The sequence below is a fragment of the Anas acuta genome, chromosome 1, assembly GCF_963932015.1.
Source record: "Anas acuta chromosome 1, bAnaAcu1.1, whole genome shotgun sequence".
Taxonomy (NCBI): domain Eukaryota; kingdom Metazoa; phylum Chordata; class Aves; order Anseriformes; family Anatidae; genus Anas; species Anas acuta.
This window is the reverse complement of record NC_088979.1, coordinates 6,293,642-6,317,985: the sequence shown is the minus strand read 5'-3', so window position 1 is coordinate 6,317,985 and position 24,344 is coordinate 6,293,642. Positions and strand designations below refer to the sequence as shown.

General features: G+C 43.3%; 2 protein-coding genes across 6 annotated transcripts in view; one reads left to right on the top strand and one right to left on the bottom strand.

The window, feature by feature from the left end:
- SYTL2 (synaptotagmin like 2) overlaps nt 1-24,344 on the bottom strand; it is a 56,477-nt gene that overhangs the window by 23,779 nt on the left and 8,354 nt on the right. For 3 of the 5 annotated variants that reach the window (XM_068657980.1, XM_068657905.1, XM_068658059.1), the window contains exons 2-4: nt 19,288-19,709; nt 8,640-8,788; nt 5,128-5,263 (exon numbers count right to left, since the gene is read on the bottom strand). In XM_068657980.1, coding sequence (XP_068514081.1) covers nt 5,128-5,263; nt 8,640-8,788; nt 19,288-19,388 — 386 coding nt within the window. In that variant the 5' untranslated portion in view covers nt 19,389-19,709. Of the gene's footprint in view, nt 1-5,127; nt 5,264-8,639; nt 8,789-19,287; nt 19,710-24,049; nt 24,202-24,344 lie in introns of all 5 variants that reach the window. The other 2 variants (XM_068658149.1, XM_068658229.1) reach the window with 1 other exon arrangement.
- The window catches only part of CCDC83 (coiled-coil domain containing 83), a 45,608-nt gene continuing 31,913 nt past the window's right edge, over nt 10,650-24,344 (top strand). Inside the window, exon 1 of the mRNA XM_068659979.1 lies at nt 10,650-11,091. The gene's annotated coding sequence lies outside the window, so the exon portion shown is untranslated. The remainder of the gene's footprint in view (nt 11,092-24,344) is intronic.

Below are 24,344 nucleotides of genomic sequence, written 5' to 3'. Positions count from 1 at the left end.
AATTGTCATCCTGACTAAGTATACCCCAAGGAAGAAGAACTTAAACAGCCAGAAGAAACAGTTCCTATATTATATCAAAAATTAGTTCGTGACTATTTGCAAAAGGATTTTTTTTTCCCACAAAACAATCAGATTTTGTTTATATTTTCAGTCTAAAAGATCTCTCTGATCACGTAACTGGCAACAGTCTGCCCTGCTGGGTAGAGAGCAACACTCCCAGGTTCTCCAGGTTTCAGCACTGTTAACCTCAAAACTGAAGAAAAAATGGCTGGTGGGCACCTGGACAGCTAAGAACATCTGAAAAGTGACATCACTCCTATTGTAGAGAAACATCATTAAAAGGAAGGTAATTAATGGGCAGCCTGAGCGCAAGGTATTGGTAACAAACATACAAAAACAGTTATCTGAGCTATAACCTCCTCCATCTCTTCCTTGTTCTTCTGGTTCCACACTACCTTTAAGAAATACGCTTGTGTGCATAGTGATACAAACTTCAGGGATGCACTGAACTCATGGGTGAGCAAAATAAATTGTTCTTGTATTTCAGCACTAACCACAGCAGCCTCTCACATGCACATGCCAGCTCTAAAGATTTTTTTTTTTTCTAATCCCAGCTCCTAAATAAGAAAAAGTATAGTTCTCAAAGAGCTTAATACTGAAACTTTTAATTTGTTGTCAAAAACATCATTTCACATTACAGTTTTGATCCTTAGTTCTAAGGCTTTAAAAAGAAATGAAAATACGTGTATTTAAAGAGTCTTTATTCCATTAGGCTGGAGTTTGGGTTCTTGTTTTTATGAGCACTTGAGTTTGTGCTTTTGCTTTTACAAGCTCCTGTACTTTATGTCTCATCTTGACCATCTACTGACCAACAGCACAAACATGATTTTTATTATTTATTTTTTTTTTAAGGTCTAGGTCATGAATGCTTCAACCCTTCCCTTATTTTAAACAAGGGCAATGCTCTTATGTACTCTGGGTGTAGGAAACTTATCAGACATTCTTCTGATTAGTTCTTTTTTTTTTTTTTTAAACAGGTGGAGAGAGAATATTCAAAATGGTTGTGGAACATGGACACAATCCCACAATATTTCAATGCAGTGCTACTTCAGATATACCACAGAAGAATCAAAGAGTTGTTACTTTGGCGTTATATACTGAAAATCCTGAAGGGGAAAAGTGGAAAAAGTGGGCAACAAAAAACCAAGACCCTACAACTGAGTTTCTAGACACAGGGTCTAAACATGGGAATTTACCCACAACCTATACAGATGAGAAAGCCAAAGGGACCCGTGCATTTACAAGGATAATCTAAGAGTGCATGAAGCCAAGCTAATAAATACTGCCCGGCTAAAAAAAGCTGCAGCACTGCAATTCTGCAAAACAAAGTGCTGAAAACACAGTGCAGACCCAAACCTGTGCAGGCACTGGTAGCACTGGACAGGAACCAAGAGGCAATGAGGTCAAAGCAGGAGCAAAGGCAGAGGAAGGGGTTAGAGATTTGCGTGCACTGCCTGACATGTCTGCTCAGAAGTGGCCTCACATTCAGGCAAATAATCTTCCTGAGCTCGTTCTAAAGGGTTAGGAATCTGGTGCAGAAGTTCCTGTCTGGAAGGAGTAAAGCCGGTGCAATTTAACAGTACTGCATAAATGGCCTTATCTAGGTATCTCAGCACCCCTACTATTCCAGAAAAGTTACATGGATCTTAAGACTTAAGGGTTTTATTTAATTTTTCACCTTGCAGAACTTTAGGACCCACACTTGCCACCTGTTCAGTATAGTGGACTGAGTACTTTCTACCCCGGGGAAGAAAAACCCCTACAAATTTTAATTTGAAAGAGAAAACCCCTTTAACAGTGCCCTTTTTCAAGAATCAGCATATAGACAGATGGTTACACTGAGCAGAGGTAATATTGACAGTCTGAGTCACACTATCCAAACTCATTCCGTACAAGGTTACACCTGCAAAAGACATTTCACACAACTGGCCTGGTATGCGAGACAGGCACCTTGGGATGCAACGCCCACAAAAAAAACAAGTGGTCATAGCTTTGTTACAGGAGTTTGACATTTAGGGCCTGGGCTTGGAGCTCACCGTGCTAGTTTTAAGATTATTATTGTGGGCTGATTACATCTAATATCGCAGCACCCTGACAAAACAGCAACTGAGCTGGCCCCAGGGATGAATTTGAGCCTCAGAAGCATGCAAATGTAGATCTACTAGAACTGAGCTAACATTCAGTTAGAAGCTGTTTGCTTTAATAGGATCCAGAACAAAAGGGATCTACCACATATTTTCAGGTCCCAGTCCTGAGGTTAGCAGCTGCTTACTTTGTACAAAGTCTGCAAAGCCAGCGATGGCCTGAAGCCCATTCTTTTAAGGGGAAGGAAAGGGAGGGAAGAAAAGCAAAAACAAACCTAAAAATAAAATTCCCACAAACATACCCTTAATGTAGCACTTGAAAAACATATTAAAGGCCCAAGTGCTTGAACCACAGGTAGCATTTGAACACTAGAAGCTGGTAACTCACTTCAGGCAATACCAACATCTAAAGTAATACTTGATTTCGTTCCCTTCTTTCCAGCCATTTTGAGACTATTGTGCTGCAAGAGGAAGAGTCAACAGAAATTGTGGCTCTGCTATTCTGAAGTCTGAATCAAATACCCCTTCTTCCCCCCAACAGGTAGGGCCTCTGCTTTCCTAGGATCGTTCTTCCCTCTCAATTTCAGTCAGCTGCTGCCATTAGATGCAGGTACAGCCAGGTCAGACCAGGCTCTTCAAAAGTCCAGGATCAAGAGAACAGAAAGGAGGAATTATTTAGGAACGTATGGCACCTCCTGCAATCTCCCAGCTGTACCATTGCATAGACTAACCTCAGCTGCAGTGAAATAAGCCTCTATTGAAATCATAAGCACTGAATTACACATAGACTTGCCACATTGGCTTACCAAATGTGAAATGCTGGAGCAAGCAAATAATCTGAGACATCTAATTGAGTATGCATGCAAAGTGAGGGCAAGTAAGTGCCCAGCCCACATGTTACAGATCCCTTCCTCAGGTCTGCTTCCAGCTGCATCATGAAGCCTAGACTACAGGAGCTTGCTTTAGGGGGAACATCCTGAGCAGACATAAATAAGGCACACAGGTTGGCAGTCAGCACAACTGGGAGCAGAGGGCAGGAGAGGGTCCTGGATAATAGCTATCACAATTCACGTGGGTGTGACCTGAAGTAAGTCACTAAAGCACCTTAAGTTAAAGATCACAATCAAGTTGGTCACATTCTAAACAGTCTACATGCTCTTAAACCTCACTATGCTTTTTTGTTTTTTTTTTTTTTTTTTTTTTTGAAGAAGCTGCCCTAGCAGTTTATGAAGTTTATTACTCTCTGATCAGTCACAAAATCTGTGAAGTTTTAATGGTACAAATATGAAGCTGGACTTCTTTTACAGTTTCATCTCCTTTCCCTGATGTGGAAGATGACATGCAAAATATTGTAAAAATATACTGAACAGCAGCATGCCTTCTGCTGTTCATAAAGAAATAATTCCATAGTCTTGTGAAGGTAAAAGCCACTGTAAATAACCTACACTGGGTAAAAACTAACACTGCCAGCATTATCAGTCAACTTGGAAGGGGACGCTAAGCTCTTTCTTATGCTACGCAAACTTAATTATCATTACCATACAACTCCACTTTTTGGGAAGTCTATAGACAAAGCAATTTAGTTGATATTTCAGGACAATTTCAGACACAGGTAGGGCAGATACCCCTCTGAGTTCACTGATAATGAAATGTAAAGGATAAGAAAGACCAGCAAAGCAAGCCAGAGTTGTTAAGATTTACACCAACCTTTGGTGCCATTCATCATGAACGTGTATGCCCAGTTTGCAGACCACGAAAGTGAAAGATGGAACTGCTACTAGATACTGTGCAAGCGCATAGGAGGAGAGAAGCCTTGCTGCAAAGAAAAAACAAAGGACGTACAGAGAAGGATGAAGACGACAGACAAAAAGGTGAAAGCTTACAGAACCAATCAATGGCACAGAAGTAAAACTAGAAGTAAAAGGAGTCATCCTAAAAGGAACTCTTGCTCTTACCTCACTGTGTTCACTGGAAGCATAAACGATAGTTGTATTTGTTATACCCTAGTTCTTGTTTCCTCAATAGGGTTGAGGACCTGGCTGTTTAAAGACATTAATTTTCATGTGCTAGGAGACTCCCTAACTAGGAAATCGCCATTTGTTTTCAAACGCAACCTTTTTGAAAGCTTTCCACACAGCAAATTAACATATAGGCATTCTAGAGAGGAAATGTTTCTTTCAGAAGTCAATTCAGGATATTTCTAAGCAATATGAAGCTGTTCGGAATGTTTATGGACTTGAGCTAGAGTGATTAAATACCAAATCCTCCTTAGCTCAGAAATAACTCATCCAGCTTTACTGCAACAGCTGTAGACATTAAGTCATACGCAAGCTGTCTTGCCTTACTCTGAATGGAAGACTACCTTGCAGAGAGACATTCCTTGGTAGAATCACATTTATTTGCCTCAAAAATATATATATAGTTCTCATTCTTTCCACCTGAAGTACATTTGGCCTCCTTACAAAAGTGTAAGAGGTCTTAAAACACACACCAGGGAAAATTCCATCCCAAAGCAATTTTTCAATCTGATTCTTTGTATGGTCTAAGTTTAAAATTCAGGCTGAATCAATAGTCTGGTCTCCCTGAGTGAATAGATGCAGAGGTTTCTGTCCCCATATTAGTAAGGGGACTGTAGAGGACCGATCACAGCCTGCTACTAGTCTAACCTGAAAATCCTGGTCCCACTTCTGGAGCAAGACAAAATTGTGACATGAGGAACCTGCGTGGGACCATTTCACACAGCACTGGCAGCTTTCTCCTTGCAGATGTAACCTACAGAGAGCTGCACTCGAATACAGACCATCTAACAGTGCACAACTACGATCTGTCAGCCTTCCATACATATTGATTCCTTGGGCCACTCTGAGGAAATAGTTGAGGATCTCTGAAATAAGAGGGAAGGACAACGTTTTGGGAGGAACTTACAGCTCAGGCATTTCACCAGTCCTGATGTACACATTCTGTGATTGAACAGACACCTTACCTTGAACTAGACTTCAGTTCTTCTTCTTCCTGATGTTCCACGATGCCATGGAGTTCTGGTTGCACAAAGACTTCTTTATTCACATTGCTCACCCAGCTGTTCTTTGCTTTGTTTGATTTGCTCTGACTCACTTCAGCTACAACATGGAAGAAGAAGATTGTTATTTCCCACGCGTTCATACAGTATTTCACAACAAGCAAAGAGAAGTAGTTACACGGGGTCTTACATCTCTCTCAGAAGTCCACTACACTTGAATTATGTACAGAATTAGATCTGGTGCCTTCTGAAGAATATATATTTTAATACTACTATAAATTCCACATAGTGCAGTTGGCACTACGGGGGAAGGGATGCCAGCCAGAGGGACCTGGATATCCTTGAGAGGTGGACCCACACAAACCTCATGAAGTTCAAAAAGGCCAAGTGCAAGGCACCAAACACGAATACGGGCTGGGTGGAGATTGGATTGAAAACAGCCATGAGGAGAAGGACTTGAAGGGGTTGGTGGACAAAAAGCTTGTCATGAGCTAGCAACATGCACTCAGAAAGCCATCTGCATCCTGGACCACACCAAAAACAGGTTAAGGGAGGTGATTCTCCCTGCTCTGCTGAGACCCCCCAGGGAGTCCTGCATTCAGCCCTGGGGCCTGCCGCACAAGAAGTACAGGGACCTGTTAGAGGAAGTCCAGAGGAGGGCCATGAGGATGATGAGAGGGCTGGAGCACCTCTCCTGTGAAGACAGGCTGAGGGAGCTGGAGATGTTCAGCCTGGAGAAGAAAAGGGAGACCTCACACTCACAGTGTCCTAAAGGGACCTACAGGAAAGCTGGGCAGGGACTCTGTCAGGAGTTGCAGTGATAGGACAAGGGGGAATGGTTTAAACTACAAGAGGATAGGTTTAGATTAGCTGTAAGGAAGAAATTCTTTACTCAGAGGGTGGTGAGGCGCTGGCACAGGCTGCCCAAAGAAGCTGTGGATGCCCCATCCCTGGAGGTGTTCAAGGCCAGGCTGGATGGGGCTTTGAGCAACCTGGTCTGGTGGGAGGTGTCCCTGCCCATGGCAGGGGTTGGAACTGGGTGGGCTTTAAGGTCCCTTCCAACCCAAACCATTCTACAATTTTAAGTTTCCTACAACAATCCTGTTAAAGACTGACCCCGTACTTCTTGCAGCTAGATAAACATTAAAAATTCAACCTCTGTAAGCTGAAGAAACAAAAACCAACTACGCCACAGGAAATTGAAAATAAAGTTGAGGTTCAGTAAATCAAGTCAACTATTCCTTTTCTACAGCAGTAAACTGCAAACTGGTCATAATTTTAATTTAAGCAGGTGGCTAATCTTTTATGGTTTAGATATTAATAATTTTGCAGTATGAAAAATTAAGCAAGATTTCCATTCTTTTTTTTCGTCATCCATAGCTACAAGCAAAAATATCTTGGTATGTGATTGAGTCAGTGAAGCCAAGCATTGCACATAGCTCTGAATGTAACACTGTGCCTTAGTTCAAGTAATAAGATTGGGAGTAGTTAACTTTCCTTCAAGATATGGCTTTGAGTGCTTTCCTTTAAGCTATATGTAAGGGTTACTGTAAACTGTAGCTGGAGTTTTACAGCTGATTTTTATAACCTTCAGAAGTCCACACTAGGCAAAACCACAGAAAAACTCTGCACTGACCTCCTATGAATTTGTGCCTTCTGTTTCAGGCCTTTCCTTGTTAAGGTAAAGTCCCAAATCTGCCAGATAGTAATCACAGCTGACTACACTGCTGCTATCCAAACTTATCTCTAGGAATATAGGTATTGAGAAGGTGTAATAGAGCATTATTTTCTTTTGTCTAATCTGGCTAAGTTTTAGTTAAAAAAACTATAGAAAGTAGTAAACCGTAGTCCTCCACCACTATTGAGAAGCATCATACTTGCCTCATTAGCACACACAAATCCCTTAATAGAGCTTAAAATTACACATTTCAGTACAACTGAATGAATGTATGTATGTAAAATCCTTTTAGTCAAAAGGATTTGGTAGAACAACAGGAGGGCAAGAGGGGACATGTGCCTCAGAAATAAAATTGCTTCCTGTACAAAGAACAACAAAAGAGATCAGTACTCTTCAGGCTAAAAAAAAAAAGCCAGGTGCTGGAGAGATTTATAAGACAACTATAAAATCCCATATACTATTTTACCTATGCTTCTGTGAACACAGGTTGACTACTCGCTTTCTTTCCCAGGCATAACATTAATGGTGATTAGCTCAAATCCTGAAAAATCCCACTTATGTGGGAAATCTTTATTCCAAAAGGCCTCGAGACAGGACATGGTGAGTGTAAAAGAGGCACAACTTTAAAGAACTTCTTAGACAAGTTAATAATAAAAAAAAATATCTAGAAATACCTCCTCTGATTCAAAATTTCTTTGGTGCAAGTGGCTGCAGGCTGGTCTTGGAGGCTACACATGCCGCCAGGCATTCAGAGGAAGGATGCAGGTAAGAAAAGCTTTTGGCTTAGTCCAGTGGAGCAGCTCTTATGTTCTCTTTGTTTTGTTTCTCCTGAAACACTATACTGCATTTACTTTTGATGTTACATACATTATATCCCCAAATTTGATTGATTTCTTTTTTTTTTTTTTTTTAAGGTTTAAAAGTACAAAATTAAATCTCTGAGGTCTCAAGCAAATCATCCAAAATCTGGAAAATCCATACTGAAGTGGGAACACCCTCAGTCTGATTCTTCACCTGTTCTAGGGTAACTCAGAGGGCCTCAAGAATGCAATCCAGGACTGCAGAAGGCTTTTAGTCCTATGCATAAACACAAGCCTGTCCCTTCTGATAGCAGTCATCACATCCTTCTTCCTATTGGAGAGTCCAACAATGTGCCAGCAAGATGACTAAGGGACTGGAACATCTTTTTTTTTAAATCAGGAAAGACTGGAAGAGCTGGGGCTTTCTAGCCTGGAGAAGAGATGGCTTAGGGGAACCTTATTGACATCTGTAAATACCTGCAGGGAAGGTATAAAGACAGAGCCAGGCTCTTCTCAGTGGTGCCCAGTGCCAGGACAACAGGCAGTGGGCACAAACTGGAGCACAGGAGGTTCTGTCTAAACATCAGGAAGCATTTCTGTGCTGGGTGGGTGATGGAGCACAGGCACAGGTTGCCCAGAGGGGCTGTGGGGTCTCCTCTTTGGAGAGAGGATCTTCAAAAGCCACCTGGACACAGCCCTGGGCAGCCTGCTCTGGGTGTCCCTGCTTGAGCAGAGGTTGGACCAGGTGGACGCAGAGGTGCCTTCCGACCTCAACCACTCTGTGATCACACTGAATTCTCTCTTTGTACATAGCATTGCTTGAGTGGAAAACTCCCACTGTAAAATTACATACAAAACCCCCCATTTGAATCATTTTCTGTTCATAACATTTACACACTCTTCTTGTATTTTAAATACAACAGTGTCAGAAGTTAATTAACTAAGAGATTCATCTCCGTGCCAGCCTTTCCACAACCAAACATAAGCCAGATGCTTACCAACAGCGGCAGGCTTCCTTCGCATGGAAGCTCGGATAATATCTGCTCCATGGATCTTATCTCTGTGCCTCTTTGACTTGGCTTCATAAAACCACTGTCCGCTCATGTTCTTTAGCTGAACATCGTCTTTGATTTTCTCTGGTAAATGCCTGGAGGGAGGAAAAGATTGAAAAATGACAGAGACATGCACAGACTACTTATCTGTATGAAAAGAAGGGAAATATGAAATATGATGTAGATACATGTACACAGGTTCCCACCAGTACTGAATGCAAGATAACAGGTGGGGGAAGGAAGTGGCAAAAAGTACTAAGTAATAAAATATTTTCTGCTGCTTTGTCTTTCTGCCTTTTAAGACTCAAAACACCTCTTGCAGAAATCAGGAGATTACAAGGAGATGAAATAATCAAAGCCTGGATGGATCTGTTCCAGTGCAGTGCTCTGGAAGTGCTTAGGTGTGGGTTTTTTGTTTATGGATTTGGATTGTTTGTTGTTGCTTTTGCTTGTTTGATTGTTTTCAAGCTGTCTCAGCATGCTATTTCCCTCTTCTAACCAGTTACTTCCCTTGTTTGATTACGAGTTATGATTATGAGAGATGACAATGAGCTGGGGAGGGAAAAGCCTCAGCCCTGCTACCCTCAGAGCATCCGTTAAAGGAGCTCTTCAAGAAAATGTTTTGCTCTGATCGACTTACAAGCTGAGCCAGCCCTGGAAAAGCCTCCAGTAACTGCAGATTGTGACTTCTGCCTCCGAAGGCCCGTTGTCCCAAGGTTAAGGCTGAGATAAGCTATCAGGGCAGCACAGGACAGCTGTGCCAAAGGCGAGTTCAGGGCTGTTTTGAGGCTCAGATGCTTTGTCAAGCTGTTCATGCGGTATTGCTACCTCTACACACACCCTCCAGAAGTGTACTGGACAGACAGTTCCAGTTTTTGTTAAGTTTTATGTGAATGCAAGAAGTTACAGAGGAAGGCAGCAGGGTCACCCTGCTTTTTCAGGTCATACTTTTAACGGATTTGCAGTTTCAGAGATCATTTCCTTTCCTTGTTAGGTACATAACACGTGAGTCATTTGTCTTATATGTGGCCTGGAGACCAACCCACAGACCAGGAAAGTTGCTATGCAGATTTAGAGGGTACTTTCTCAAGAGAGGAAAAATAATAAAAATAAAATCGGGATTCACATGCTTTCTCCATTCGTGACGCTTCAGGAAATAAGCTAAAAACAAAGCTGAAGAGAAAACAATTCTGCAAGTTCTCAGAAACATTAAGGCTAAACACGTGTCACGTTGCTACGGGATGGTGTTATCCTTTGCAGGTCTGATGGCCAAGGTCACTGCCAGCTTTGTAGTGCTGGTGTGTTTAGGTCACGAAACTTCCTGTCCACTCACCCAGCTACAATCACAGTCCTTTTACTGGATGTCACAGATCAGACTGCCAAGCACAGACAGGGATTCCTTACAGAAAAAGGGCACTGAGCCAGTCCCAACCCTGACACGAAGAGGCCCTTCTCACCTGCTGCTCAGCCCCTCCTTCAGCCTACTAGGGCAAGAAATCAGTGTTTATTTGAATGCCCAGCTAGAGCAGGATTTGAATACTTGAACTTCTCTTGGAAAGCAGCTGTCAACAGTCAGTCCCTCCTCTGCAGATGTAAGAGCAGCTTCTCTGCCTTGAATCACCTACATCCCACTGAGGTTGCCAGCAGCCAAGGCCACCATTGGCTTTTTCAGTGCCAGGATTCAGCATTACTGGGCAATGTAAAATTTGGCCTTCCCTCTTGCCTATAACTGTGCTTCATCCAAGCCAGAACATGCTTTTCTCATCCACTGCAAGTCTTCCACGTTGGAAAAGGAGCCCAGCTGTAGCTTCCCCCTGTCCTCAGGCAGACGTTGCTCAGCTGTGAGGCAACTCCTCGCTGCTCAGCCTGTCTGGGTTCACAAACATCAGGAGGAATGGAGGAACTTGTACACAGATGATCGCTTCCCCCTTTCACCTTCTTTCCCAAGTGTGTTATTCACCTTCTCAGAACAGATGCTCCTTTAGGCTAGGGCCTGGCTTTTCAGCTATTTGCACAGCCCGCAGGCCAGCAGAGCCCTGACCCCAGCTGGCGCTGCGGGGCTGGATGAGAACACGTTCCAAGTGAGGTTCTCGAGTGGAAAGGGACTGAGTCACAGGAGAAGCATTCAACGGCCTCCCTCTGCTTGATTCAGCCCTTCTAGCCTGGGCATTGCTCACTTTTCACCTCTGTATGCAACCACTGGAACCAGGGTGTGGCAGGAAGCCTATACGAGCCCAGCAGATCCCTACAGAAGCAGGGTTTGCACCATTTCAGCTGGCAGGGAATGGAGGATGCTGTGCTCCCACCCCTGCTTGCTGCCCACAGAAGTCAGCATGCCTGAACTCCACCAGCTTAGCCGGCCTCCCGGACCTTGGGAGGTAACTGTGCTAGCACAGAGGTAAGCGTGGCCTCAATTTACCCTGCACTTTCTGTACAAGTTACGTGTCTGGCTGGCAGAGCTTGCATTTTTAAGATGTGATGGAAGCTGACCACAACAGACTTAGGAATTTATTTCTTTTGCCTTCTCACCTGCATAGTCTGAGCACTTTTGACCTTGGTTAGACTGTCTTATCTCTCCTCTCATCAAGAAAAGCATACAGCCTCTCAGTCTCACCTTCTGGGGAATTAAAGCAACAAATACTAGCTATTCCCAGCCATTTACCAGCCACAAATAAAAAGGCAGACTTCCAATAAGAGAAATACAGTTAGTTTTAGCTCTTGGCAGGAAAAAAAAAAGCTTTGGGAAGTCTACGTTCACCAACACATCACAGACTCATTGCAAAAACAAATGCTGAGGTTACAAGTGACAATTTTTACAACACAATTTGAGTTCTCAAGCTCTGCTGTGAGCAAGCCTCAGCAGTTAAAAAAATCTGATTGTACTGTGTGTGCCTGTTTCACTGCTGCGCACAGGATTTAGGTTGTGGTTTACCTTTAAAGGAATTGTGCAGAAGCCAGACTGCAACCACGGTTTTCCACGGCTACGTAACTGGAAGCCACAGAACTGGAAGCCAAGGGCTGATCCTGCGCCAGCTCCTCTGTCAAGAGAAAGGCTGACCAACGTGGCATTACCTCGTTTTCCTCCCGGTGAGGAAAGGACTAGCTGGAACCCAGATTAGGATTCAGATTGCAGGCTCCATCTGCCGAGTTTGCAATTAGGAAAAAACGCAGTAATGACTTCACATAACGTATGCATTTGTTGTAGAGCTCCTTGGTGGTCTCTCAACGTGCCAGGTACCCTGTGCTGCAGTTTTCAGAGTGAAACAGCCTGAAGATATTATAAAGCTAGCTCCTGTCTCTACTACAGAGAGGTTAAACTCGAGAGTGAAGGTATGCAAGTCAAAAAGAATTCACTCTAACACCCTCTTTTAAAACAAGACTTGAGTTTACCCATTACTTAGCAGGCTTTTCCCACTGTGTCTTGGCAAAACATTTTTGATGGCAAGACAACAAACTCCTCTTCCCACCTGGGCATGAAGTGTGTGCGGAATTACTCTGATTTTTGCATGCAAAGCAACTGTCAGGCACTCTGCAGGCAAAGCCTACCCATCATGTATAAAATGGGTTGTCTCTCCCCACCTCTGGAACATCTGATAGCAGGCTAAACCACATGGTACCACCACTGCAAGGCAGGAAATCTGCTCCGATACAATCAGCCCGCGTCAACCCTGCTATCAGCAAATCCACACCATTTATCTTGCGCTTTGTAGGCTGGTGTGAGAGCTTACTGCCTGGTAAAGCAAAGCGATAATGACCTCGGGGGTTTTGTTTGTTTGTTTTTTGCCATTATTGTTGTTTGTTTGTTTTTTTTTTTTTAAATAACAATATCCAACAATACGTACCTGATATCTACGTACCATATCTAATACTGCTCAGCTAGACCTCCTCAGCATCTCTTCACTCCTTCCCCTTTTCCCTCTTGGTGGTTACAAACCACCAGAGAAATTGCAAGAGGTGACAACTCAGAAGAAATCAGGGTCTGTGTTTGGCTCTAAGCAACAGATTTGGTTACTATTAATTAGTATTTAGTTATATTATTTATTACTAGTGTCTCTCACACTCTATTCTGAACTTATGATAAAAGCACCCCAGTGCCCAGTGGCAAAACAAATGTTTCTTAAATCCTGACACCACCAACTTGTCTATAAATCCACTTCAAAAGCCTTCCTCTTACAAATGAAATACCAAATGAGTAGAGAAAAAGGAAGGAGAGAGACTTTTCAGGAATTTACCCTCACTTCTATTTGCTGCAATCATAACCAAAAACCCTAAACCAACAAAAAGAAAAGGGATTTAGGTTCTGTGTTTGGAAGCTGATCCAAACAAGCCATTTTTATGCTTTTTGCAGGACCACTCATGCAGCGACAGGAGTAAAAGAATATTAGACAAGACACCCTGTCAGGCCTGGTGATTTTTTTTTTCCTTCTTCTATGAGAAGGCTAAACAGCCATAAAAGGCTTACAAGTCGAAAGGAGTAACTGTACACACCACAATCTGCACAAACATGCCACTCTGCCCATATCTCAATAAGGCACAGAGATAGAGAACTCTGGCATTTGGTAGAGAACTACACCCAGAACTTTTATAACGGCCAAGCCTGAGTGAGGAATAGGGATTTTTCTTTTTGCATAGCAGCTACCTGTGTATAATTTTCAAAAAAATAAATCCTTATTTGATTGGTATAAATAATGCAATGTAATTTTAAACTGGTTGAAGGCCGCAGTAAGAAAACACAGGAAACCAGTGAGGTTAGATCACCTTTCCCCATCCCTGTGATGATACCTCATCAGCAACACCTCCTCAATTCTTGCTTTTGGGGTTTCCCTGTGTGGCAATGTTCTGGGTAATTTGAAGTAGGCAGGGACATGAGGAGAAGGCAGCCTAGTTCTGTTCATGGCACGCACGTTCTTCTGTTTTAATACAGCCAGACTTTTGGATAGGCACAAGTCTACTGGTGATACCCTGATGAAAATCTCAGCCACCTTCTTGCTGTGGGATCCTTGGAGGAGTAAATTGGCTATAGTCAGCACAGATCCTTGTGGCTAAAGAGACAAACTTATTCTGAAGTAGGAGAGGAAAACAAATTCAGACCTGGAGCATCAGAATGGCTGAACTACACACTTGTGAGACAAGCCTGATTTTGAAGAGAAAGGAGTGAAAGCTGGCAACTCTGGAGTCACTCACTGAAATGTGTTTTGGAACCGAAACAACAATCCCAGCTTCTATGCTAAACATCTTTTTGTGAAACTTACAGGCCAGATTAACCCTGCTACGCAGCATTTCCCTCCTAAAAGGTGCCAACGCCTGGGACACCAAACTAACATCTTGTCCCTGTATTTCATTTAAATTATATATACGTTATGCACTGAATGCCAAGTCCTTTATTCTTGTATGCTTTTCTACCACATCTCCTTCAGTCAACACATTTATTCTCCTACTATCAGTAGCACTGTTAAGCTCAAAATAAGCTTCATTACACAAGTAATACACGATAAATCATGTAGATACTGACTAAGCAGACAAACAAAGACAATTTTCTCAGGCATTCCTTACTTTATACAAGCCTGACTTCATTCCATTCGGGAAATCTGTAGCAGGACTGTTGAGGTTGCAGAGCAGAGGGCAGGCGTTTAAGGTCTGCCAGCCCTCGTGGTTTCTGTTAGCTTCCACCTGCCTCATTTCTCTTACAGCCTTCCACTGTTTGGTCAGCCTGTTTGCTTTCAAGGATTTGCATTGAAGCTTGCAGTGGCCTCGCCTCCCTCTTCATACACAACCCAAATAAACCTGCCAGGGAAAACAAACCTTGAACCCTTCTCAAGAAAGGAGCAGCTGTCCTGTGACAAGATATCTGTGACAAGAGCCAGCCTGGGACAGCAGTACAAGATGACCTGAATCTGAGGAGGAGAGGTTGCTCTATGTACCTGTATTCTCTCACAGGATTTGTCCAAACACCACATTCTTAGTATGTCACAGGCATTAAGAACAGATGTATAAAGCCTAAAAAACAACCCTGACCAAATGACAGATGACAGGACTTACACAGCAACTGTAAATGAGCAACGAACCTGCATTATTGGAATTGATGCTGTGTTGAAGACTGGATTTCAGACCAGATACAGCATCAAGACCATTTAATCTAAAGACAAAAGTTTCAGTTTGGCACTCATTTGGTCACATCTGATGTGAAAAAAGTCACATTTTGGGTTAAAAAATGCCCACAAGGCAAGATAATTCCAGAAGAGAGGAACTTGTACTCTTTCCCCAGACAGATGCATCTTGTAGCTCCAGCAGGAACTTGCTCATGTCACTTTATTCAGGTACTTACGTACTCAAGAAAGCAGCAACTGTCGGTGCTGCTTGAGAGCTTTAATAACAGCAAAAGGTCTCAGAATCATGCTCACTAATCAGTAAGGCTGTTAAAAGTAATTGGAGGTCCCTAGTAGAACCAACAGATCCAGATATATGATTTCAGTACAAATTAGAAAAATAGCATGAATTTCAATTAATAACTATTATTATCTTCCATTTTTTCTCTACTATGTCTGAGAAGTGAGAGCAAATTCTGTCTGACAATTCTGTCTCTCTGTATTTTCAGAGAAAGAGTGCAAGCAACCTATCCATTAGTATCTTACAATAGGTCAATATATGGAGGTTTTTTATCACTAACACTGGAATTACTCACATAATAAAAAATCTCCTTGTTGGCACAAGATTACGTCCTAAGAAATGCAATAATTAAATTCACTGCGAAGCAAGTTTGGTTTTGTTTCGTATGTTTTTAGTTGCACTTATTATTACTAGATTAGTTTGAATCAAAATCCACTGAGGCCTAGGGTGACATCAGTCCCCTGAGAGAAACCCCAGAGTTACGTTACTAGACAGGACGCCTCTGGCAGGATCCTAACACATCCTTAGATATAAATGTAGAGAAACTGAAAGCACGTACAGGTGACAGCATCGATCCAGAACCCAAGAAGGCTTTCCAAAAACCTTAGTGTGGATGATGACCAGCCTAAGATACCTCGAACGTACAAGGTGTCCCCCTGTCCACTCATCAGGACAGAACGGAGAGCATGTACAAACACACTGCGCTCTTGCCTCACCTGTGAGCCACATGGCTCTTCCAAATGTTATTTTTCCAATAATTTACAGATACCCAAGCTTTTATCATGAAGTAGTCCAAATATAATGTAAAGGGATTTATAAGAAAAAAGGTAGTGAGATGAACATCTTTTGCAGAGACTTAACTTTAAAAATAACCCCTAGCTATTCTTAAAACATTTGGAAAACACACCCTGGAGGCAGAGCAGCAAAAACAGGTAATTCTTTTCAGAAGACAGATGATTAGTTTTGACAGCACCTGAAAAACATCATCTCCAGGTTCTTTTGTCTCTAACCAGCTCTTTAAACTTGAACTGGTCCTCATGTTCAAAACCATCTCCACTGAGAACTGTCCCTGGAGGTCTTTAAAAGACGTTTAGACGGTTTAGTGGAGGACTTGTTAGTGTTAGGTCAGAGGTTGGACTCGGTGATCTTGGAGGTCTCTTCCAACCTAGATGATTCTGTGATTCTCTGTTAAGCACACCCTCAAAATTCGTTATACCGATCAGAAAAGCACTTCTGAAACTTTTCAGAATGAGTCCTGATGACAGTCACTGAAAGTCACTTTCACGTTAGTCTGGTTCCACCAAGGCTAACAGCTCGTGCTAATACCTTACATACCTCCCATCCTTCAAAACAAATATACAGAGAAAATCCACTTCCTTCTGACAGCCTGCAACACAAGGAGCGTTGCCTTGCAAAGCAACTGAGTAAGAGGTCTGCTAAGGCTGAACAGGAAGAAAAACCAACTTCTACAAGGGTTTCCACATTCCCACTGACCTGTAGGAGAAAGCAAGGGCACGTAATGCCCAACAGAACCAGAGATCTGGAGGTTTCTCTCAGTGACAGCCAGTGCCATACCCCCTGATGCATTACAGGGCGCTCTGCAGTCACCACCCTCCTCACAAACAGCTCCTCATCAGCATTTCCCTATTGTGAGCCTCCCTCACTTACACAAGGAGCAAATAACCCCAACCACAGCCCACAACAGTGCTTCCAGGAGCTTCTGGGGGAAAGGAGAAAGAAAGAAAGAAAGAAGGGGGGAAAGGAGAAGTGCAAGGCTGGCAACGCCTCTTGGGGTAATGGAGCAAAGAGAGGCTTCTCATCCTAGGCAAAAAAGAGGATGAAGAATCCACTGATTTCTTTGCATCACACCTCTTGTAGTCAGATTTCTCCATCAGCCTTTTGTCCATGAGAAGCATCAATATCTGTTTTCTTTTGGGAGAGACCTTGGCAGAGGTAAAAGGGAAGCAGGGATGCTGTTCCCCAAACCACCAGCATAACTCTGAGCACCACAGAAGCAGCTGCAGGACGGGGTGAGCATCCGTTACAGCACACGACAAGCCAGGAATCAAAGCTGACGGCCTGAAGAGGCTGCGTGGGCAACTTTGACTTTCAGCCACACAGCAGCAGAAGCTGTGAGCAGGGAAAGGGCTCATCAGGCGATTTGTAAAATTCCACTAAGGTGGTGCTCAAAGAGGATTTTGTCATGTTACCGGTTTGTCAACACTCCAGAAAGACAGCACACAGGCTCCATAGATGGAACGGGTTATTACAACACCCTTCGAGCCTCAGAATTTCTTTCTAGAGGGGAAAAAGATCACATGAAAAGGCTTCCATTATACATACATACAAACAGCACTTTGTCAGGCTGTGATACTTGGATAACGACATTCGATCCCAGCTCTTAAGAGTCCTCCAGGTGTGCAAGGCTGTAGAATTCAAACCAAAATATTACATCTCCTTGGCTGGAGAGCTAACTGACGGAGCGTTTTAACATATACCATATATAAAAAACAAGCTCCGTGTGCCACATCTACGCAGGAAAATCGGTTTCAGATGTAAGCTTCCAGAAGTTATAATATTCAGAAACCAGAGGAGACACTCAGTTGTAGAAACATGCTGATTACAGGCTACTGCAACCTGCAGGCCTTTGCATTTTCCACCACACCCTCTCAAGCTACAAGTAACAAATGGCACAAGCCAAGTTCCACAGACAAAAATAGTCGTTGACAGTGTTTTTGCAGACCACAACTAAGAGCGTCCTTTTAGATTTGCTGCTCCAGGAGGATTCCTTTTCCCAGATATTTTCAAACTCATGGCTGCAATTACTTCTGAGAGCTTTCAGACCTGGCACCGTGGTGCCATTCCAACAGTAAAGCCAGTATTTTCCTGCCTGGAGTAAAGAAACGAAAATACCCCTTCTGCTACAATTAAGTCCCTTCTCTGCTTTTTGAAATAGGAGACAAGTTTATGTGGCAAAAACATCTCCCTCTCAAGTTGCATTAAAAAAAATTGGGAAAATAGGAACATTGCTAGTAAGGATTTGACCTCCAGCCTCCAGTGAAGCACATGCCTTGAGCAAAGATGCCTTTCTAACCAGAAGCTACTTGTTTCTCCTTTAATGTTCTCAGGAGAAGAACAGTAGGAGGAATAAGCTAATAACTTGCTGTGTGCAGCTGACCAAAAGCCACCAAGACTGTACAAGCGTACTTAGCAAAATAAACACTGCTTTTGGAGCAAGTGGCAGGCTGCTGTTTCGTTTCCTTTTGGGATATACCTACACAGATGCCAATCGTCAAAGAATGTTTCTCTGCAGACAAGCAGCATCATGGTTGTCGTGGTTCTACAATGGTTAAGAGTAACTTCAAAAGATTTAATTAGGGAATACATCTCTCCATCGAGAACATCACAATTTAAAAGAATCCTAGAGAAGATTCCTGAATCGATGAGAGAAAATCCAGCCTCAGCACAGAGCTGTAAATATCAGTTTGTGTTACAGCACCTTGATCTGTCAGTGTGTAAGGTTCCTTTGTTGTTGGGCCTTTTTTGCATTTTGGGTACTGAGTCTGACTGGAGAAAAAAAGAAAATTAAAAAGACTAACTGCCAAAATCCTCATTCGTGAGCAGTTATCTGCCTGTGTTAGCTGAAACCATCATTAAGCTGCTGTTTGTACCAGCGTGGGTGACTTTCCCAAAGTCCAGCCATCGAGGCAATGCTGCTTTCAACGAACGCATCTCTATTCGTGGCAATTACCCTGCCAGTAGCTCCAGGAAAACCTCCCAGCACACAAAACACTCCGCAGTACACGCAGTACAGCTTCCCAAACAATCCATTGCTCCTTCTGTGACACCACAACACAAACAGGGAGCAATTTTCTACATGAGCCATGGCCTGCAAGGACTTCTTTTGGCAACGAAGCATAGTGTCAGTACCTCCTCTGGACTGTTACACCAACGCTCCAGGTATTTGAAGTGTAACTCCTTCACTCAGGCATTTTGCTGACTACACCTACCCTGACTTCTTTTGTTTGGGGCTCTAGTGCTCTTTTTATTTGGCAAATACCCCCACTTATTACACACTGGCTCAGGTTGCAGGTTTTGATACTTGCAAACTAAATTCTTTCCAAGGAAACCAACACAGGAGTTCTGTTCAGGTGCATACCAACTGTGTAGGACACCCCAGGATGTCCTGGGAAGACAAGTCCCTTACCTGACTCTCTCCTCTTCAGCTTTTTTTAGCTCTGCGTCCCGTTGCAGCACCTTCATTATTGCCTCTTGCTCCTCCTCTGTTAGGAAGCTCAGGTCAATCATCTTGGTGGGCGTAGGTAGGGTTAAGCCTCCAGAACGATCTTAAATCCTGCTGAGGCTAGTCTTGGAGTCCCTTTTAAGGGTATAGAAAAGTCTTTTTCAGCAGGCCCTGAGAAAACTGGACCCCGTTACAGTCTGTGATTTAAAAAGCCACAGTTTTGGTTTTGTTGCTGTGGAGTAAGCACATGCTTCCCTAGATGAGATATTTTTGGGAAGGTGCCTCATTGCTGCTTGCCATTACAACGATGTCTTCTCAGCTCTGCTTGCTGCAGTAAGAGGTCATTGATCCAGCACATCCAGTGTTTAGGAGCAGCCTAATCATTCCTAAAAGAGAGACAAGGAAGAACAAGCTGTAAACATCAGGGAAGTTGTTTACGTATGTTTTTTTTAATTAAAAGAAACGAGTTTTTCAGTGTGATTAAACCACTTTGTGAAGTTCAAATGGTCACTTCAAGTCAAACTCGTTTCACAGGCCTCCTGAACAAGGTGGTCACAACAATATATTCCTCTTCAATATACTGACTCACGCTGAAACGCAGAACCAAGCAAAATTTACAAATAGGTGCATTTTAAGCTGTCCTTTCAGTCAGCAGAACAACTCAGAAGGAAGGAGAAAAAAAATAAAAAAAGAACACTGAGGGCTAGAAGTTGAGGGTTTGTATAAAGAGACTGCCCAAATTCCAGGAACAGAAACCAAGTAAACAAAAACCACTAACAAAGCAACAACAACACAACCAACAACACCCTAACACTTGAGCTAAAACTCCCAAGCTTGCCATGCTGGTTTCCTTATCGTTAGCACATTTCTAGGACACCATTTTTGGCAGGTCACCAACCTAAGATAGCAGAAGAACCATCCCATAAGGACAAGCCATTGAACTTTTGGACCCTACTCCACTCCTACCACGCTGTGCGCGCCTTGCCCTCCACACCTATCTTCCCACTCCGAGTCTTCAAAGACTCCTTCCTCCTTCCAGGAGATCAGAAAGGCAGCAGTCATCACAAGCCCCGGAGGAAAAATCCTGAGGAAGTCATCAGAAGGCTGCCAAACACAACATGTTGCAGCAGCGAGATGGGAGGAGGCTGGGAATGCATCAGAGGAATTTGTGTGCTCCAATTCAAGTCGTAGGGAGCGTGTTCTCCAGCGACTGCAACGCCTCTTTCTGTGGGATTTTGTCTTGTCTGTAACAGAAGCGTTTATCACAAACATTTCTCACTTCTACTCAGAACAACAAGAAGCAATTTTAAGAGATTCATTCTTTAAATTCCTCCCAAATGGGAATTCTACGACACATTTTTGACCAAAATACACTTTCTCTCAAAACAAACACTCCTCCTGCAGGGTCAGATACCACATTTACAAAGTCAGGATCCTTACAGCACCACTTGAAAACTTCTGGAAGCTGTTGTGAGTTGCTGGAGAACAGCTGTCATCCTGACCTGCCATGTGAGGCTCAGGAGGAATGGATGCATTTCCAGAAGATGTGTATTAAAGTTTGAATCACTTCCCTTTCCTTTGTACCAGCCCCCGCCTTGGGAAGGAAAGTCAGAGTATCTACGGATGCTACAGGCTGCAACACGGCTGAATTTACAAGATTTGACTTTTACTCACAACATCTTACTACTGAAAGTGTATAATTCTGTTAGGAATGCGATCCCATGAAGGCCACCGTGCTGCAGAACATCTGTAATAAAAGCAAAATAGTTTCTACATAAACATCCTGACTATGTGGAATCAGGAATCACGCAGTAACACAGACCTCACTGCTTTGCCCAAACCAAACCACGTCCTTAAGCAGGAATTTCAAATGCTGCTTTGACTGTGCCTGCTCCTGAGTCTGTGAATGTTCAACCAAGAGGTCAGAACAAGGTGTTGGCACTGGCACCACACGAAGGGAAACATCATCTCTAAAGGCAACAGCATTTTGTACAGATGCAGAATGAAGCTGTGAGTAGGTTGATGGTCATGCCCCCCTCGCCCTGAAGAAGCCCCACAGCTTTCTGCCCGTGGTTGTGTTTGGCTGCTACATGAATCTTCTCTGTGATTCTCATTGGGATTTTGTTCCGTGAAGTCAACGTAACAGTATCTCAAACACCCTGCCATCAGCAACTCTGGCCTTTTTGAAGCAGATTCAGAAAATAATGACTTATCCTCTAATTAGCCAGAAGTAAGAAGTGCTCACTACAGAGCCACAAACACACACAACTCTGACTTTGTTCAGAACCCACAACAGGTACGGCTGTCAGCCTTGACCATCGCATGCAAGCTTTCCACAGCAGCTGATAAAACACCCAGCATCTGCAGGGCTGCACAAAAACCCTGCTGCCTGGCTGGCATGTGCACACCTGTCACAGGCCCAGAAACCCACGTTGCAACCACAACCTGGGCAGCTCTGACTTGGAATCACAAAGGATCTCTTTTCCTTGTCAGTCAGGCAAGCTGCTTGCAGCAAGTCCATGAAGCCTGTAAGGAAGCTGCCGCAGAAGTAGCACCTTTGTCTTCAAAGGAAGCTGATAGAGGAGAGTTACATCTATCAGTTTAACCCAAAACTCTAAAAGAAACAGCAGGGCAGCCTTTACAAACCAGGCCTGGGGGAGATCAAAGCAAGGCCCGCTGCTACGAACCCTCCCACATACCATCATTCTGCAGAGCAGTTTCCACAACTAGCTTCATGTTCCCACTTCATTTTCGGGATGTCCTTCAAACAATTCACCTCTCACCCAGTAAAGGGAATGGGATAAAGCTCCTGGACTAAACACAAGCTTCACAGTGCCATGTTTTGCTAAGTTTAACACATCGTGCCTGACTTTATCGGGTCATGATCTCCTCCCAGCTCCTCAGAGAAGAGCCCTGTATGAATTCCATTCCACATACCCACTTGCATTCATCCTGTATGTAGATTTGCATGGCATTGCATGAGTTGGTTTTGCTCCTATACTAGGTTAGGACAAAAAGCTTCCCAAGTCTTAAACTGCAGCCCAGATCCTTTAGGTTCCTTTGCAAAGATAACAACATGATGCTTCAGTTAAGGCATGTCTGAGTAGCTGAAAAACTGGCCCCTAATCTCTCCAGATAACCAGCTGGTGAAAAAAAAAAAAAAAAACATTATTTTTTTCCCCCCTTTTAATGTGCATCATCCATACAGCGCAAACTGTATCACATTTCACCGTGATAACAAGTCTTTAGTCACTGGAAGCAGGCCAGTCACAAACTGAAGGCAGGACGGATTTCAGTTTAAACAAGACAAAACCCTCTTTCTGTGCGGGGCGTACCTGGGCAGCCTCGGGAGAACCACTGCTTACACAGCAAGGCTGGCTTTCTGCAGAGGGCTGTAAGCACTGCTTCCAAGCACAGACAGTAAAAAAGCAAAACAAACAAAAAAAACACACAACTGCTGGCTTTGAATGGAGTACCTGTTATAGGTCAAAGGCCAAATCTCAAATTCAATGCCTCTCTCCACTCCAAGTCATCCACCACCACCCCGAGCTTAATTCTTCTGCTTTCCTTTTTCTTCTTCTTCCCCTCTTTTTCCACAAACTTTTTCTTAAATCCCCTGTACGTGCTGAAAAGATTTGAGAGGTCTCAGCATTTTCTTTGGAGCCACTGTTATGGGAAGTTCTCCTTTGGCTGGAAAGCTTTCAGAATCAAGTTCCATATACGACTGAAACATCCCACAGCAGACTGATTAAATCATAGAAATCAACAAACACCACAGTGACTGATTTCTGGAGAAAAGCAGTCATCTTACACTGTAGACTAGCATTTATGAGTCTTGATATATTTAGCTTTTTTTCCCCCTCAAATCCAAGTGAAACCACACCAAACTGCTCCCTTTCATAAAAGTTTTCTACTCCCTGTAATAAACGGGAATCTGAAATCATGTTTTCTGTAACTCCTGCATGAAAGCTTTTGTTTTGGCAATTAAAAAAAAAAAAAAAAAAAGGCCTGAGATGCAGTGTTTTTCTCCCCACCCTCAACTCTTAAGTTGCTCACAACTTCCAAGTGCTCTAGCCCTGGCAACCATCCAGAAATTGTCTTCTAAATGTTTCCCAGAACCTCCTGAAGTGGTTTTGTGTCTCGATGCCTTTAAGTTAGGCTTTACATTTTTCTTGTACACAAGTCATAAGAGACCGACAACCTCATTTGCCCTGCACCGAGCCTTATTTTTTCCCCTACTTTCTCCCCAGTAGGAAAAAGGGAATCTGAATTCAAATACTGTTTATGAGCTACCATATTAAGAGGTACCACAATTATAGCCCTGTTGTTAAGTCTTTACTCCGTGCATACATATGGGATGAAATGAGGGAGAGGCAAGGAAGAGGCCGGAGTAGTTTGCCACGACTGACATTAAGTCATCGCCAGGATCAGAAACCAACCAGCGCAGACCCAGTCAGCCATTCCATCCAAATCAACAACACTTCCTTTTGCGTGCAGCAGCCTCATAACATCTTACATTTACATTGCAAAGTTGCTTTTCAAGGGCTCCTCAAGCTGCTAACGCTTTGCTTGGGAGAAGCTGTCTTGCATCCAGCACCTTCTCACACGAGGAAGGCGGTGACAGCCAACCCTACGCTTTCCGCTGCTTTTTGCACCCTGGTTTGTGCCAGCTCCTTCAGGTGAAGGCACAATTACCCCGCAGGCCTGGCTGACCAACAACTCTCACCTTCATCATCTTCACGCCATAAGAAATTCAGTTTCAAGCATCCTACTGGCTCTTAACTGTAAGCGGATTTGGTTTCCTGACTAATTCTTCTCCAACACACCAGCGCTGGCAGCTTGGGGGAGCTGGAAGTCCAGACACAAGGCAACAGGAAGCTGAGGAAGACAGATAAACAGAATCGTGCAGCCCAATTTGCATCTGCAGACAAACTCCTTATTCTCAGAAAAGGGGTGACTGTATTTGTCCTCAACACACATGCTCAGGAAATAATTCATCCTTTATTTTTGGAACGAGGAAG